General features: G+C 37.1%; 1 protein-coding gene across 2 annotated transcripts in view; it reads right to left on the bottom strand.

The window, feature by feature from the left end:
* The window catches only part of LOC107691466 (semaphorin-4F-like), a 106,815-nt gene that overhangs the window by 11,271 nt on the left and 78,376 nt on the right, over positions 1-17,168 (bottom strand). The window contains exons 2-4 of one of the 2 annotated variants that reach the window (XM_016490069.1): positions 7,211-7,359; positions 3,269-3,328; positions 1,619-1,717 (exon numbers count right to left, since the gene is read on the bottom strand). In XM_016490069.1, the coding sequence (XP_016345555.1) occupies positions 1,619-1,717; positions 3,269-3,328; positions 7,211-7,359 (308 nt within the window). The remainder of the gene's footprint in view (positions 1-1,618; positions 1,718-3,268; positions 3,329-7,210; positions 7,360-17,168) is intronic. The other variant, XM_016490070.1, reaches the window with a different exon arrangement.

Raw genomic sequence — 17,168 nt, 5'->3', positions numbered from 1 at the left:
ATACACACACACACACACACACACACACACACACATATATATATATATATATATATATATATACACACACATGCACACAGTGCCTTGCCTTGCCTTGCGTCACTGTTGGACAATAACCAATAAATGATTTGTTAATGTACTACAAACACTTTTTTTTTTAAAATTTTTATCACATAATAAGGCAGAATAGTTTATGTACTGTAATAAATGCTATGTCTAGTAGCACTGAATTGTTCATATACTTTATTTATTACCTGGAGATGATTTAAAAAAGCACAAATTAACCATATATTGTTAAAATCGTGTGTTTAATGTCTTCACGTTTCCAAAGGTTTCTGCCTTTTATTCAGATCATACAGTGATAGCTGGATGCTTTTGTCCATATTAGGGATTTCCTGGTACATTGTAAGTTATTACTTCTATATGAGTCCATCTTGCACTTTCTGCGCGAGAGAACTCTGGCAGCTGCCTGTGACTCCTGGCAAGAACTCTGACAGCTGATACATAAAAATGTATAATAATAATAATACAATTGTGGGAACTTTGCATCATCATTTAAAAAAAAACACCACCGCACACTGAGAAACAGTGTAGTTTTTACCGAGCAAACAGCAAAAACCACGAGAAAAACAGTGGCAGCTGCCAGAAACGACCAGTTTCTGGGGATGCCACCGGAAGTGGCGCTGCGACCTACCGCTGCCAGAGAGAGCGCCAGCCCATACAGCAATGATGAGATCCACTACAGAGAGGAGAGCCATCACTTGGCCCTGTGGTGTTCAGCAAACAATCTGGTTTTGAACACCAATAAAACCAAAGAGGTTATTGTGGACTTCAGAAGGTCCGTAAAAAGAGCACATGCACCACTGCTCATACAGGGGGTAGTAGTGGAGGGTGTTGATAACATGAAGTTACTAGGTATCCACATTACAGCAGACCTCACCTGGGCTCTGAACACTTCCCACCTGGTGAAGAAAGCTCAATAAATACTTTTCTTCCTCAGGAAGTTGAAGCAGGCTGGACTCTCCCCTTGGCTTCTGATAAATTTCTATAGGCGTGCCATAGGAAGCATCCCATGCTACTGTGTGACTGTGTGGTATGCCAGCTGCACAGCACAGGACAGAAAGGATTTGGTCCGGGTGGTTAAAACCGCGCAAATGATTGTTGGGAATCCACTTCCAGACCTGGACTTGGTGTATGCAGAATGCCTCCAGAAGAAGGCCAGAAACATTGCCGTAGATTCCACCCACCCGGGTCATAGAGTGTTTGTCCCCCTACCCTCAGGGCGGAGATACAGGACCATAAAAACACACACAAACAGACTGAGAAACAGCTTCTTGCCAAGAGCTGTGACCGCCATTACACCCCTTTGCACACACACCTAATGACATAATTGCACTTTATTTTGCTGTAACTGTTGCTGTTTGTTATTTATTGTTGGTTGATCTAAGTTGTTGTTTTTTAGTTTGTTAACTGAGACTCACCAGACAGAATTTCGTTGTACTATGAACAATGACAATAAAGTAATAAAGTACTTATTTTGAGCATTTATTTTTAATTGTCCTACTTAATAATATGACAAGACTTGAGTCAGTGTAGTTATGGAAACACAGAGACTTACAATAAATGCACACTGGGGGTCAAAGGCGAAAGTCCCACAGGCATATATGTGTCCATCGCCCAAAAACTCCAGCAGACGGACGTAGTTCCTACAATCGTCCTGTGAGGGGCAGCAGAGTAAAGCAAGACATACTGTGAGACAAATAGCATATACGTTTTCTCTGTGTTATGCCTGTTTCTCTGGGTTTTCAGAAAATATTAAGCAGCACAAATGTTTTCAACATTGACCAAAACCAGCATATTACAATGGTTTCTGAACGATCATGTGACATTGAAGACATTGATAATGGCAGCTGAAAATTCAGCTTTGCCATGATAGGAAAAAAAAAACATTTTAAAATGTATTAAAATTGAAAGCAGTTATTTTAAATTGTAATAATATTTCACAGTATTACTGTTTCATTGTATTGTTGATCAAATAATTGTAGCCATGGAGAGACTTCTTTCAAACACATAAAAAATCTTACAGATATACAGTATATCAACTTCCAAAGCTTTTAAGTTATATGTTACAATATAAGAGACAAAGATAAATTTCAAATTTAAAAGCAAATTAATTGAGATTACAATTACAGTCAAGGTCACTTGCAGCTTTCATTTGAATCATTAGTGTAAATGTATAAGACTCCCCAAAGATTAAACAACATTCTAGGCCTTTTCAGAATGTTTCATATCTTAAGAGCACTGATACTTTTCACAACTTATGTTAGTGGTGTCCAATCCTGATCCTGTAGGACCACTGTCCAATTAAATACACCTGAAAGTAATCAAGGTCTTCAGGATTACTATCTTCCAGCAAGGTACGGTGGGACACATTGGAGCTAAACTGTGCAGGATATTGGCCCTCCAGAACCAGGATTGGACAACCCTGACTTATGTGAATGTGTCAAGGGTGACTCTGAAACCATTGCTGAGAAGAACAAGAGAGTTTCTGTATCAATAACAATGATTGGTAACCTGAACCCCAATGGGCTGTATCTCAGACCCCCCAGGCATTTTCTACAGTGAGACCTCCCCCATATCCTTCAAAGGGCACAGTTAATCGTTAATGATTGACATTTCACAATATAAATGATAAGGCACACAAGATGTTTTCGTTCACAAATGCATCCTGATAATCACATATGCCAGGATCTAATTTTTATTAAATCCAGTTGGCTTTACTTAAAAAGTTTCAATTTCAAGACTAGACAGACCATTAAGTACATCAATAAAGATTAATGAGAGACCAGCCCGTATTGATTCAGTTTTCCATGTGTTTTAATCAAATGTGAATGTGCTAGAGTGAAAAAAACTAAATGTGTATTTAAAGGGGTCATATGATGCGTTTTACTCACAGAATAAATTATTCATTGCTTATTGTGAATAGTGCATTTCTACAGTGGCATCCGTCACTGAAAATATTTGGTTTTGCATGATGCTGCATCCATGCTGCTGAGTGACAGTGAAGTTGTGACTACTGTCATATTGGTCCAAAAGTGCTAATGGCACCTTTAAAAATATTTTTAAAAATAAACAAAGCAGGAAAATGGTTTGCCATTAGGATTTTTTCCAACCCATTCAAAAAAGTTCATATTTCTTGTTTGCTTGCTATTGGGCTCTTTACATCCCTCCACCTCAAGCACACACAGCACACACCATATGAGATTACCTCTGTTTTTCCCTTAGCAGCACAAGATTTCCTCTTTTCTTCTGGAACACTCCACTCAATCTACATAAATATTGAGAGAGAGAGAGAGAGAGATCAGTACTTCAAATTGTTTGCTGGTTAAAAAGAAACCATGTGAGCCATGATTACGCAAAACATAATGCATTAAAATGTATATTCAGTACCTGTAAATGTTATTTACTTATTAAGTTATCAAATATATAGAGAGAGAGAAATCAGATTGTTAGGTTAAAATGAAACCATGTCAGCCATTAATATGTAAAACATTATTTGACCAGTTAAATACAGAGGATTATAACACATTAAAATGTGTATTCAGTACCTGTAAATGTTATTTACTTATTAAGTTATCAAATATATTAATACATTCAGCCAGAATCTGAAAATAACATTTGTGGTCATTTACAGAACATTAAACAACAGATTTCAAGGGACAGTTCTCACAAAAAAACATGTGACATATAAGTATGAATTCTCAGTAAATGATGACTCAAATTTCAGCATGTTCCTCAGACAAAGCTATAACATGGCTTCAAGAGAGTATAGTATAGTCTTATACACCAGTGGTTTTTAACAGGGCTGCAGGATAACTTAAACGTATTTAAATTATTCAATTATTATAAATATTTTAAAATAATATAACTCTTATTTGAATTAAAATGCTAAAACATAAAGATGTAAACTGACATTTATTTTTTTCATTCAAATATTGTGTTGGATTACAGCAGGCATTCAAGTCAAAAAGGTTGAGAACCACTGTTATAAACTGCAGTCACATTTGTGAAATTTGGGCAAAATTTTGCAGTTAAAGGGATAGTTCACCCAAAAAGGAAAATTTGATGTTTATCTCCTCACGCACCGGATGCCGTGCGCGCGCCCAAAGACAGTTGGATATAGTGGTGTATTAGAGGTAAAATATGATATAAATACTGTTCGGTTTCTGGCACAAACCGATCGTTTCGTGTCTTAGGACAGCAATGTGTCGTCACGAGCCGCAGGGTTTAATTTGGATTTGTCTGTGCAAGTTTTTTTTACTCTCATAGATTTTGTTACCATTGCCATACATTATAAGACTGATAGACTGCAACGGTTAAAGTTAAAAATCATTATATATGTTCTACTGAAGAAACAAAGTCACCTACATCTTGGATGCCCTGGGGGTAAGCAGCTAAACATCAAATTTTCATTTTTGGGTGAACTATCCCTTTAAAAAGGTTAATTCTTCATTGTCAAAGTACCTATTCACGGCTCACCCAGAAGTCACTTTCAAAATCAAGCCACTTTCTGTTAGTCAACATGGCATTTGTGTGACCAGCTAGAACCTGTAGCGAAATCTGTGTGCAGAAATCTTTTACACTCATGAAGAAATTCCAGATTACATGGAGACTGGTTGTCAGAGAAAACAGTCAAATATTCAGTTTATAAAGATAAATAGAATCACTATACAAAAATATTTGACCACAGAATGCCGTGACTGATTAATCAGAATCAAGTATTCCAGAGAGCTGTGTAAAACTTTTGTATATTTAGATTCTACACTGTTATTTCCACATCTGTCGCAGCACCCTGTGGTCTTTCTATTCACATAATCAAATAATTTTAAACCAAATCAATATTTCAAGTCCATTTAATAATTTTTTTATTTGGAAAATTACACCCATTTAAGATGATACAAGACCCGATCATCTTTTCTTAGTGAATTGTTTGGTTTTTATTTTATTGACTGGTGGTCTGTACATTATTCTTTACATAGAAATTAGGTTAAAATAATGTGTATGTTCTCAATGGGCTAAAAATATTTTACAGAGAAATTCTAACCCCAAAAATGTAAAAACACTTTGCCTAGGGACAAGACTGTACATTTAAGTACAGAAAATAAGTTATCATTATATCAGTGCAATGATCTCACCATAGCTCTCACAGTAGCTCTCCTTAATCTTAATATCTAATATTACATGACACTTCACTAAGTAATTTTACTTCCAGACAATGAATAGTGCAGATGGAGGTTCGTTGCAAGCATGTCCTGGGCTCTGACACACTCATGTGTGCTTGAGGGTAAACGGACGTGAAGCCACATTACAGTGTGTGATGAATTTTAACTCTGATGACAGGAGACAGTGAGAGGTGGCTACTGGGGGAAATGGGAGGGACGTTGGGGAGGGTTAATTTGGTTAGAGAGCTGCACTAGCAACCAGAGATGAGATCTTCTAGTTTAGCTTGATGAGAAGCAGTGTACTGAAACCTGTTTGGCTGTCTGTTATGATGACTGTATGTGAACGTGTTGGTGTGCAGATTGGATGTTATTATGTGGCACAAAGCATTTTATGTAATGATTTAACTGATTTCATCATTTGATCTGACCAATCATAAAGCTAAATTTTCCAATCTGTCAGATAAAGAAACCAGACAGGAGTGTAGATTAACGTCAGTGGACTTGAACTTGATAAATGGTGTGTATTGAAGTATATTTCCGCGGTTAAAACAAGATACCTTCTGATGTTCATTCATGTTTATTTTGTGCTATAACTAGTAAAGAGAAAGAGATGATCGTTTCATGTGCTGCTTGAACTGAGGCGCTACAGTGATCCGTTACAAAATATTAAAGAGACACAAAAAAAGAGACGAAATTTGAAAGCTGACACTTTGTTTCATACCAAAAGTAACCTGATCTGTCTTGTCTGTCGGTGTATTGTCAGTGTCAATTTTTCACTGCGTGAGAACATGATGTGTGGCGTGAGAGCGGATGGCTTGTCGGATGTAGCAACAATAATGAAGGGGGAGCGGGTCTTTGCGAAGGGTCAATTGCCTCTGCTGTCCTCTACAATTAGCGTAAATGGTAACACTTGACAATAAGGCTAAAATGTATTAACATTATTGAATGCATAGGCATCATGAGCTAACAATGAATAGATTTATAAATGTATTCATTTACTTTTGTTCATAATACAGGTACTGTTAATTTATACTTTTAGATTATAACTTAAAATGTTAGAAACAAATTAGTTAGGATTAATATATGTAAATTAATAGAGGTCTGCATTAATTTTGAAACCTAAATACAATCAACAGAAGTAAAAAGCTAAAGTTAGGCTTTAAAACAAACTACAAAACGGTTGACTTTGACATCACTGCCATTAAGCTTCTAACAACTCTTTTGGTCTTTGTGACGAGTGGGGTGGGGCCGAGAGCCGTGGGAACGGAGCGAGGCCGGTGGAGTAATTGATAATGAACGACACTTGCACCACTCACCGGTCTCGAGTCTCACGGAGGAGCTCCGGAAGGATAAAAAGGAGGGGTGACGACAGTGAAAGAGGAGAGAGGACCAGGCCTGGACTTTATTTTGTGTTTTGGTTCTGTTTGTGCGTGACAGTCGTCTGCGAGGGGCTGTCGCGCTGTTTTGTGTTTATTTTATTATTAAGGTTTTCTTGGAGTGTTCGCCGGTTCCCGCCTCCTTCTTCCCGAACTACGAATGTTGTTACAGTCTTTATTTATGAGTTAGTTTGCAAGAGTGAGAGCATAAACCCAATAAAATACAGCTTGAGAAAAACAGCAAACTAGTAAGTATATTAAGTAGTTTTCCTGTTTGCCATTTAATGCTATTAACGCATTTTATATCATAGAATAAAATGTGAAAATATCTTGATTGATTGATTGATTTAACCAAAAAACCCATTTAAAAAATCACTGACATAGGGACAGTGGAAACGTAAATGCAGAAATACTAAGACATTTCTGGGTTTTAGGAATCATTCCTGCAGCACTCCATTCTCTAGATTAATAAATGCTGTAATTCATTGTTAGTTCATAATTAATGCAATTAACTATGTTAACCAATGTAACCATAAAGTGTTACTATGTAAATAATAAAGATAGACAATTAAGAAAAGTGGAACATTCACTGCAAGAAAAAAGAGAGCTCACCATCTTCCTCTTTGATAGATTAGCAGTATCCACAGCGATGACCGCATCCCGCGCACCAAGGTAGAGCATCCCAGACTCACGGTCCAACAGGAAGGTGCTGAAGTTATTTACGCCGCTAAAATCAGGGGAACCAAGCCTAGAAATGTCTGCTGAGAAAAAGAAAGAAGCATGGATTAAATCTCACATATCAAAAGATTTATCATAGCAATTTTCCATAAATTAATTCTTATAAGTAATATATATTAAAAATAAAAACAGACACTTTCTTCCTTGCATTCATGCACACACAGACCTCTGAAGCTATTCATTCTAAGATAATGATATTTACTACACTCTATACCCTAACTCTCACACAAACCTATTGATTTAATCAAACTTGCTTCATGAATATGATTCAAAATATGATTAATGAACCTTTCAAGTAGTGAAGACTATTTCAAATGTCATTACAAATTGGTTTTACTATATAGTGAGGATATTTTCTTACAAGAATAGCCAAATGTTTACATACACACATTCTGTATGTCTGTTTAGCATTGGAGAGGATTAGTAATTCTGTTCAGATATGTATATTAGCATGTGGGTTGAGGCTCTGAAATTTTAATGCTGTTTAAGATGTGCTATATCTGATGCCCATGGCGAATTTAATACAGCATCTGCACTACACTGCATTTAATCTGTTCCTCCTTATTTTAAATGTGAAACACTCATTTGCTCCATTACTGTAATCATATCCATGGCTGTGTATTTAAGAGATTAGAGAAATATATACAGAAACAGCAAGAGAAGGAGAATGGCTGAGAAGATTTGAGAAAAGAGGACGACTCACACTCATCTTGTAATGTGATATGAGTGTCAGAGTATTACAGTAAGTGACACTAAGAAACATACAAGTCGGATCTGATTCTTTACAAGTTGTTCTCACCATGAAACAAACAGAAATGTTGTGTACTAAATGAATGCTCATTTCTAGAGCAGTTCAGACTGTTAATATCCTGTTTCCCGTCTGTTCAGTGTCGGAAATCATGAGATGACATTAAACAGAGATTCTCCTACTCTCAATCTCAGAGTAAATCATCCAACATGTCTTATTTTATTTGCACACATACTCTTTGTAGCTCAGGCCTGCATAGAAATATTTGGACACAATTCTACCAACACTAAAACAATCCCTATTTATTAAAGCCTATTCAAACCAAGATGGTTGTTTAGTGTGAAAGTTTGGTGTGATAAACATTTTATTTGAATGATGGCAGTTAATACATCTGTTCAGTTAAGAACTGTTGAATGCCGTCAATGCGACAGATTTTCTACAGAGAGGCGAAAAAAATCTGAACGGCTGTTTGAAAATGTGTAAATGTTGTTAGACTTCGCTGTGACAAGCAGATGTCAGAAATATAAAGTGTGTGTGTGTGTGTGTGTTTTTATTGCAACATTTTGAATACTGAAAACACAAGGCAATTATATCAAATATAAGTCATAGCAAATAAAATACTGAAGCAAACATAAGAATATTAATAAAAAAGAAAATTAAAACAAAAAACAATACTAAAGGCCCTGATATACTTCAAACGAAATTGAAGAACGAACTGATATGACGTAATTTCGAACAAAATCAGGCCGAAACGAAGTTCGTTTCGGCAGTTCGAAACAGCTGACCAAAGCAAACTTTCTGGGGGAGTTCATTTTGACTCCTAAACACCTTTGAGCTTCTATTGGTCCGTGGCGGTTACGCAATCGGTGGGTGTGTTCTGGAACTCCACCTTCTTAGACGTGTGATTTTTTTTTCCCGGTTCGTTTCTCATTCAATGGAGGTCAGAAAGGAGAAGAACATCTCCTAGTCACTAGCAACATAAATACACTGTGTCGAATAGCTGAGCTGGCACAAATATATCCGCACCTGTACGATCGCTCGCGGAGAGACTTTAAAGATTCAGAGAAAGCATTTAATTCCTAGAAAGAAATTGCAACGAAGCTTGGTGTCGACGACCCGGTGTTATGCAAAAAGCGACGCAGAGAAACATCTGAGACAAGTTTTCCAAAGCCATGAAAGGAATAGGTTGTTTGCAATCACGTGATTCTGATGACGCGCGAAATGCAGCTGGAGGGCAGGAAGTGATTTTTCTCCAGAGGAATTACTAGCAGAAACTCAAAATGCCTGTGTTTTGCGTTGTTTATGGATGCTCAAATAGGCCAAACCGAGAAACCACACGGAGCCAAGAAGTCAAAAGTCAAGAAATTTACTGAAAAACACAGGAAAAAGTGGCTTGTAAACCTGCGTCTGCGGTCGGGAGGAGCGATGCCGGATAATGCTCGTGTGTGCAAATGGTTAATATGAGATAATATATTAAAATATTAATAAAGAAATATATAAATAGATACAGGGTGACAGTCAGAATTCACTGAATGCTAAACGCCACACATAGATGTAAATAAGATATTATTTGCAGTTCTGAGCTTCATATCACGGAATCGTGCGATTGCGATAAATTGAAGTGAGTGACAGCTTTTTAGTCATTAACGTTATATGAAAGTGCTATTTGCTCGCTTTCTAGGCTATAATCGATTCAGAATTTAAATAAAAGTTGTTTTACGTGCTGCTAACAGGACCAACAGCCACATACCCTGTAACTTGCATGCAACAAAGTTTCAGGAGTGACATATATTCCACATCCCTCATAAATACGGGATTCACTTTAGAAATAGCTTGTTTACAGTCAGGGTTAGTTGCTTAGCCCAGTGTTTCTCAATTAATGGTCCGTAAACCCCTAGTGGTCCTTGACGTAAGGCCAGGTGGTCCGTATAAAGTATGATTTTTTTAAATAAATGTTGTATATTTTGACATGACATGTTCCCATGAAAGAAAAATCCAATATAGTTGATGATATGGCCAAATACTGGACAGGTCAACTAACTTGAATTATACTGCATTTGGTCCTCACAAAGACACAAATGATACATAGATGAGTCAATTTTGTTCTGGGGGTCCTTGAGGATGGTTCTGAATTGGACTGGGGTCCGGTAAGCCAAAAGGTTGAGATTCACTGGCTTAGCCTATATCCATCGCCTCAATGGCAAGCAAGAATATGAAAGAAAAATCCAATATAGCTGATGATATGGCCAAATACTGGACAAGTCAGCTAACTTGAATTATACTTGACTGTATTTCCTCACAAATGATACATAGATGAGTCAATTTTGTTCTGGGGGTCCTTGAGGATGGTTCTGAATTGGACTGGGGTCCGGTAAGCCAAAAGGTTGAGATTCACTGGCTTAGCCTATATCCATCGCCTCAATGGCAAGCAAGAATTTGAATTTAGTTTAAAAATCGCTCCTCTTTATAACATAAAGATCACGTCCAACATGCTGTGATTATAAATACCTTTCTCTTGTAATAGCGTGGTGGTTGAAGAGAGATCCCCTCATGATTGTAAAGCACAGTGGGTGTATATAAATTAAATGAAAGCGCTATATATATATATTATATATATATATATATGTGTGTGTGTGTGTGCCTCATGCCTGAAGCTCTCTGAACTGCAAATAATATCTTATTTACATCGTGTCTACGTGTGGCGTTTAGCACCGAGTGAATTCTGAATGCGTGAGAGATGGCAGCCCAATCTATACATTTCTTTATTAATCTTAATATATTATTATATCCCATAATAACCATTAGCACGCACCAGCATTATCACACGAGCTTCGCTCCTCCAGACCGCAGACGCAGGTTTACAAGCCACTTTTTCCTGCGTTTTCCAATAAATTTCTTGACTTTTCCCCACTTATGAACAACATTTTCGAACACGATAAAAGCTCCTTGTGGTTTCTCGGTTTGTCCGATTTGAGCATTCATAAACAACGCAAAACACAGACATTTTGAGTTTCTGCTAGTAATTCCTATGGAGAGAAAAATCACTTCCTTCTCTCCAGCTGCATTTCGCACGTCATCAGTGACGTCATGTGCAAACAACCTATTAAAGATATAAGGCATCAAGTACCAAATACGTTTCAAATAAATGTTACATCATACTGCTGCTGCTGTTGTTGTTCTTTCAATAAGCGAATTTAAAGGGTAGCTATACAATAAATGAAATGCCAAACGAACATACAATAATAAACCTTTGTTTTTATCAAAAGTAAATCACGACACCACATAAAATATAAAAAGGTGTAACAATTTATCCAGTAAAATAAATGAACACTAATAAAATAAAGTAACAAACTTACTCCAATATTCTTTTTCCACATCATGCTAAAGTTCTCAGACTATGAGCCATTCACACTTCCCATAAAGGACTGATTATGGAAATGGTATGGTTCTTTTGTATTGCAAACATGATACTTGACTCTGAACTGCTGCTAATCATTATTCTTTTGTCTATAATATTCTGACCATTGGTGCCTGTCTCACACCTAGATTGCCTACACTTCATCATTTCATAGTTGTTGTCTTTAGGGGATATGCGCGAGCAGCGCGACACATATTTACATTAATCTACGGAATGTTCGGAAACAGTATACCGTCGCTCAGCCTTTTGGAACTTCTTTTTGCCCCCAAACGAAGAACGAAAACGAACTTTGTTTGAAGTATATCGGGGCCTTAACAGGGCATATCAGCATCTTGATAAGCAAATAACATATTATACCGCTGTCTTTGTGTACTGCTGCATTTCTGCTTTTCCATAATTGCCACCTACTGCCAGAGAGTAAAATTGCATTTTCTCCCAGCCATACTTTGCCCTTTTATTTGCATTGGTCTGAAGAGACAGTTCTCATTTAACCGTACTGGATTTTCCTGCCGAACATTCATGTTGATGTGAATGGGCCTTTAGGCAGTACGTCATGTCTAAATATTCGTCTGAAGCAAATGTGAACAGTGCTCGTGTAACCCCTCCCCCTGGGACCTGAACCCGGGTCGCCGGCATGGGTGCACTAACAAGTACGCTAAAGATTGCAGCCTCTAAAGTCAGTCGCTAGTGCGTCTCTTGAGATCAGGGCAGTGAAGTTTACCTGCTCAGCTCTTAACAGCCGGCCTCCATTACACTTGCCCATACAAAATTACAATGTGTTACAATTCTAAGGTGTCGTGGGTGGTTGCTAGGGCATTGTTATGTGGTGGCTAAGGTGTTTTTAGCACATTGCTAAAGTATAGGCCAAAGTATACTTTAGTTTTTACATACAGTGCATGTTATGTAAATGTAATAATTAGCATAGTATGTGCATGCTGTATGCCCACAGATAAATTTTTCTAACCATGTGTTCTTTGTATGCTTAGCTTGCACATGGGCCTCAAATTTTTTGAGGGGGCTAATTAGTTTTTTTCCACAATGTGGCAAGACTACCCTGGCCCATTGTTTCACAGTCGAAAAAAAGAAATGGATGAGACAGAACAACAACAAACTACTGGAGATGGCAACAACAATTGATACCGGCATTGAAAAGCATATTTCTGCGAGGGGTTTAAAGGGGTCATATGATGCGATTTCTATTTTTCCTTATCTTTAGTGTGTTATGTAGCTATTTGTGCATGTATAAGATCTGCAGAGTTACAAAGCTCAAAGTCTCCCACAAAAGGATTTATTCTGTTCCTTACATTAGGCTTCTAACATTATATCTTTAGTTTTCACCACCACACACACACATTTGAATATGTGGTTTACAGGGACTCTCCATAGGCATATGGTTTTTATACTGTACAAACTGCATTTTCTATCCCCTTACACTAAACTTATCCATCACATAAAACTCTCTGCATATTTAGATTTTCAAAAAAAACAAACAAACACATTTTAGTGTTCACATTTTCATAAACCATATAAACCTGTACACACACACACACACACCTACAATGAGATTCCTAAGCATGGATGAACAGCCTTTAATACAGTGAGATAATCACCTCCTTCTAAAGCTAATATCTGACAGCTGCCAAGCCAAATGTGTCATGTTATAATACCTCACTAATACTCTGTAACACACAAGCATGTGTGATAGTGCGTGGATACACACAGACCGGACCTGAGATAAACTGCACACTTTACCTTCAACAAACAACACCCAAAAAGCACACACAAGACTGACCATCACAAGCAGCCATTTTTATATGAAATGCAACTGTAAAACCCTTAGTACAGCTACAGATATTTGTAAAGCCCTCTGCAGACACAAAATGCAAAAAAGCTCCCATGTTATCCGATGATGTCAGAAGAATGCTTCAACAATTTTCTTTGCAGTCACCAAACCTGCTTTTCAACTTCAAAATCAGTTTTAGAGCTAAAGCTAACATACACACAGTTTACACTACTTCTCCATCCAACTCTCTCTCAATCTGTGCATCCCAATCTGCCAACAACAAACCCCACCGCCTTCTATCATTTCTAGCTGTCATTCCCAATGAGTGACACTGGGAAGTGAAAAGCGAATGATGGAGACAGTAGATGGAAACAGACAAAGACACTTGCTGTAGGCAGGGTCCTGCTAAATGTCCTCATGTCACTTTCCTTCCTTTTTCCTCCAGGACCTTCCAGAAATGTTTCTGGAGAGAGAGAGAGAGAGAGAGAGACTTTGACTTTGCAAGCCACTTTAATTACTAAATTTATAAACCCATCATACATTAATTAACATCATGAACACATTAAGGAAAAAAAAAAATTATATTCAAACATAAATCTTAAGAGATCCATCATCATCAATTCCACAGATACATTGATTTACTCCCCATACATTATTAAAAGTTTCTAAATCTTACAACAAGTGATAAAAAGCATATTCTATTTTCAATCTTGATTTTATTAAACCCTTTAAAATTAACACAGCATCAGCTGACCCCACACCACTGAGTTTACTTTTACGTGACAGCCATATTGCCATTTTAGCTTGTCCAAACAAAAAAAATATTAAAACGTGAACTTGTTTTCTATTCCAGCAATATTTGGGTCCATAAATAAAAAACATCATAGAAAAAAACTCCCCCAAAGTTTGACACCATTCCTCTATTTGAGCAAACAATTGCTGTAGTCTCATACATTGACAAAATAAGTGAAAAACTGTTTCTGTTGCTCCACAAAAATGACACCCTTCCCCTACCTGTGGATCAATGTGTGCTTTGTGTCTGTTTGTAGCTATTATACCATGCACGATCCTCCACTGAAGGTCTCCAGACCTTTTTTCAATTGGAGGTTTGTACAAGGTCCTCCAGCTACCTTAAGGGGAAGCATCTAATCCAAAAAAATCCTGCCATTTAGACTCCTTAAGTCCTTCCAAGGAACGTAGATGTGATGCCTTGATACACACAATATACAGCGTTCGTTTCCCAGCATTACTAAAAAGTCCAAGTTGAGGAGTTCTGAAAGTAAGCAAACTCCCCTCTAGTTCTTGAAATTCATCAACAGCAAGTCCAATTTCAAGTCCTGGGAAAGAAAGTTCCTTATTATCATCCATTCGATTCAAAACAGATATATAGTCCTTTGGTAGCAAATCAACAAGACTTTTCAAAAACTTTTGTGCCAGTCGAATTGACCTGACACCCATCTTTGTAGCCAGTCTCTCAGCCGACATCCATCCTTCTGTTGTGACTAGATCTCCAATTTTGAGAATTCCTGCATTCCTCAAAGCGTTCCTCACACATTGTGATTGTAATATTTCCATGTCCATCACAGGGTTAAACAACAACGATTCTTCTTTGGCCCAAAGTCCTTCAGCTCTATTTGGTTCCATTGACATATGAAAAATTCTCCATGCTTTCATCATCGAGTAATAAAAAGGTGTCAAACCAGACAAATCAAGATTTTGGGTATCCATAAGAAAAAGATGTCGGTCTAGCCCCATCTTACCCGGTTTTTTCAAGAGAGCACAGGCTACTTCAGACCAGCTTATGTTATCTCCATAGAGGAGTCTTTTAGCTGTCTGGAGTCTAAAAGCCATTAGCTTGCTTTTAATGTCCACCAATCCTTGTCCTCCTTCTTGTCTGGGTAGAAACAATACTGGAGTTTTAAGCCAGTGTTGACCGGACCAAAAAAAATAAATTAAATACTTTTGAATGACTTTCACCAATTCTTCAGGAGGTTCTAAAAGTCATTTTATGCCATAAAGAAGAAGCAACAAGGTTGTTGCAAACAAGTACCCTTGCCCTGTAGGACAACTGGGGTAGCAGCCATTGCCAGCGAGACAACCGAGCACACACTTTCTCCACAAGCCCCTCCCAATTCTGTCTTCTATAGTCTTCCTTTCCTAAATAGACCCCTAAATATTTAAAACCAGATCATCCCCACTGCAGTTTACCTGGAAGCAAAGGTCTCTTATGTTCTACACCACACCACAGGGCATCACTTTTTTCCCAGTTTACTTTGCCAGATGAAGCTTTCTTATAACACTCCAAGACTCTTTTCAATATCTGAACATCTTTATCATGTCTTATAATGACTGTAATATCATCAGCATATGCTGAAACTTTTACATTTATATTTGAATTTGGAGCAATCTGCAAGCCCATTAACTCTGTCCTCAATTTACAAAGAAGAGGTTCAATAGCTAAAGTATAGAGCTGCCCTGAAATTGGACAACCCTGTCTTATACCCCTCTGCACTTTAACAGGGACACTAAGACCACCTGCCATTTTTATCATACACGTTGCATCTTTATAAAGTAACTTTACCATTGAAATAAAATGATCACCAAACCCAAAAGCCTTCATGACACTGAAAAGATATTTGTGATCAGTTCTATCAAAAGCTTTCTCTTGATCTAATGACAAAATTCCCATGTTAATATTGTCATACATGGCTAGATCAATAACATCACGCATCAAATACAGATTCTCAGTAATATATCTGTCTTTTATACAATATGATTGATCCTTATATACAATATTATTTAACAATTTATTCAATCTGGTAGCAAGACATTTTGATAAGATTTTATATTCGGAACACAACAATGCAACTGGTCTCCAATTCTTCAATAATGTAAGATCTCCTTTCTTTGGCAGCAAAGTTAACATTGCTCGTTGACAACTCTTGGGTAGAAAACCCTCACTCAGACATTCTTGCAATACCTCAAACACATCAATCTCAATTATATTCCAAAAATGTTTATAAAATTCACCAGGAAGTCCATCAATTCCAGGAGTACGACCTGAAGAAAGTCCCATCAGTGCAGCACTTACTTCCTCAAACAAAAGTCCAGAGTCTAGGTTTTCTTTATGCTCAGAAGTTAAGCAGGGAAGATTCTGTAATAGTTCATTTTGACACTGATCATCTGTTTCCTCAGCCGCAAAGAGCTGAGAATAAAAATCCACTGCTATTCTACGCATCTCCACAGGATCAGTCATAACAAGTCCATCAGAGTTTTTCAAACTTAACATTTGTTTTTCCTGTACCGTTTTACATTCCAAGTTAAAATAATAAGAGGTTGGACCATCTATATCTCTCAATGATAAAAATCTATTTTTCACAAGAGCACTTTTAACCTTTTCATTTAAAATATAACTCAATCTTTGTTTCTTTTCAGTCCACTCCTGTAAATTAATGGAATGGTTTTCCATCATACCATTTTCAGTAACAAGAATTTCTTTCTCAAACCCTTCAAGAGTCCATTTCAAACATGTAGCTGAATACGACGTATATTGTTGACAGAATTCTCTTATATGAGCTTTACCAACTTCCCACCATAAAATAACATTATTATATCTGCTCTTTTCATTTTTCCCAGAAATATTCAAAATTTTCAAAAAAATTTTTTTTTTGTAATAACTTAACATTAAAGTGCCAGTGAACACTTTTATATCTTCTCAATGTTAATAAAACATCAACAGTCACTAATTTATGATCAGTACTTGGTGTGGGGACAATAGCTGTGTGCACAACTCTATTTCTCATATTCTTCGATAAATACAATCTATCTAAACGAGCTGCTGAGATTCTCTCAGCATTTATCTTCACCCAAGTGTATTGTCTTA

Source organism: Sinocyclocheilus anshuiensis, unplaced genomic scaffold (assembly GCF_001515605.1).
Source record: "Sinocyclocheilus anshuiensis isolate Anshui unplaced genomic scaffold, SAMN03320099.WGS_v1.1 scaffold514, whole genome shotgun sequence".
Lineage (NCBI taxonomy): Eukaryota > Metazoa > Chordata > Actinopteri > Cypriniformes > Cyprinidae > Sinocyclocheilus > Sinocyclocheilus anshuiensis.
Note: the sequence above shows the minus strand (reverse complement) of the source record. Positions and strands in the feature narration are given on the sequence as shown.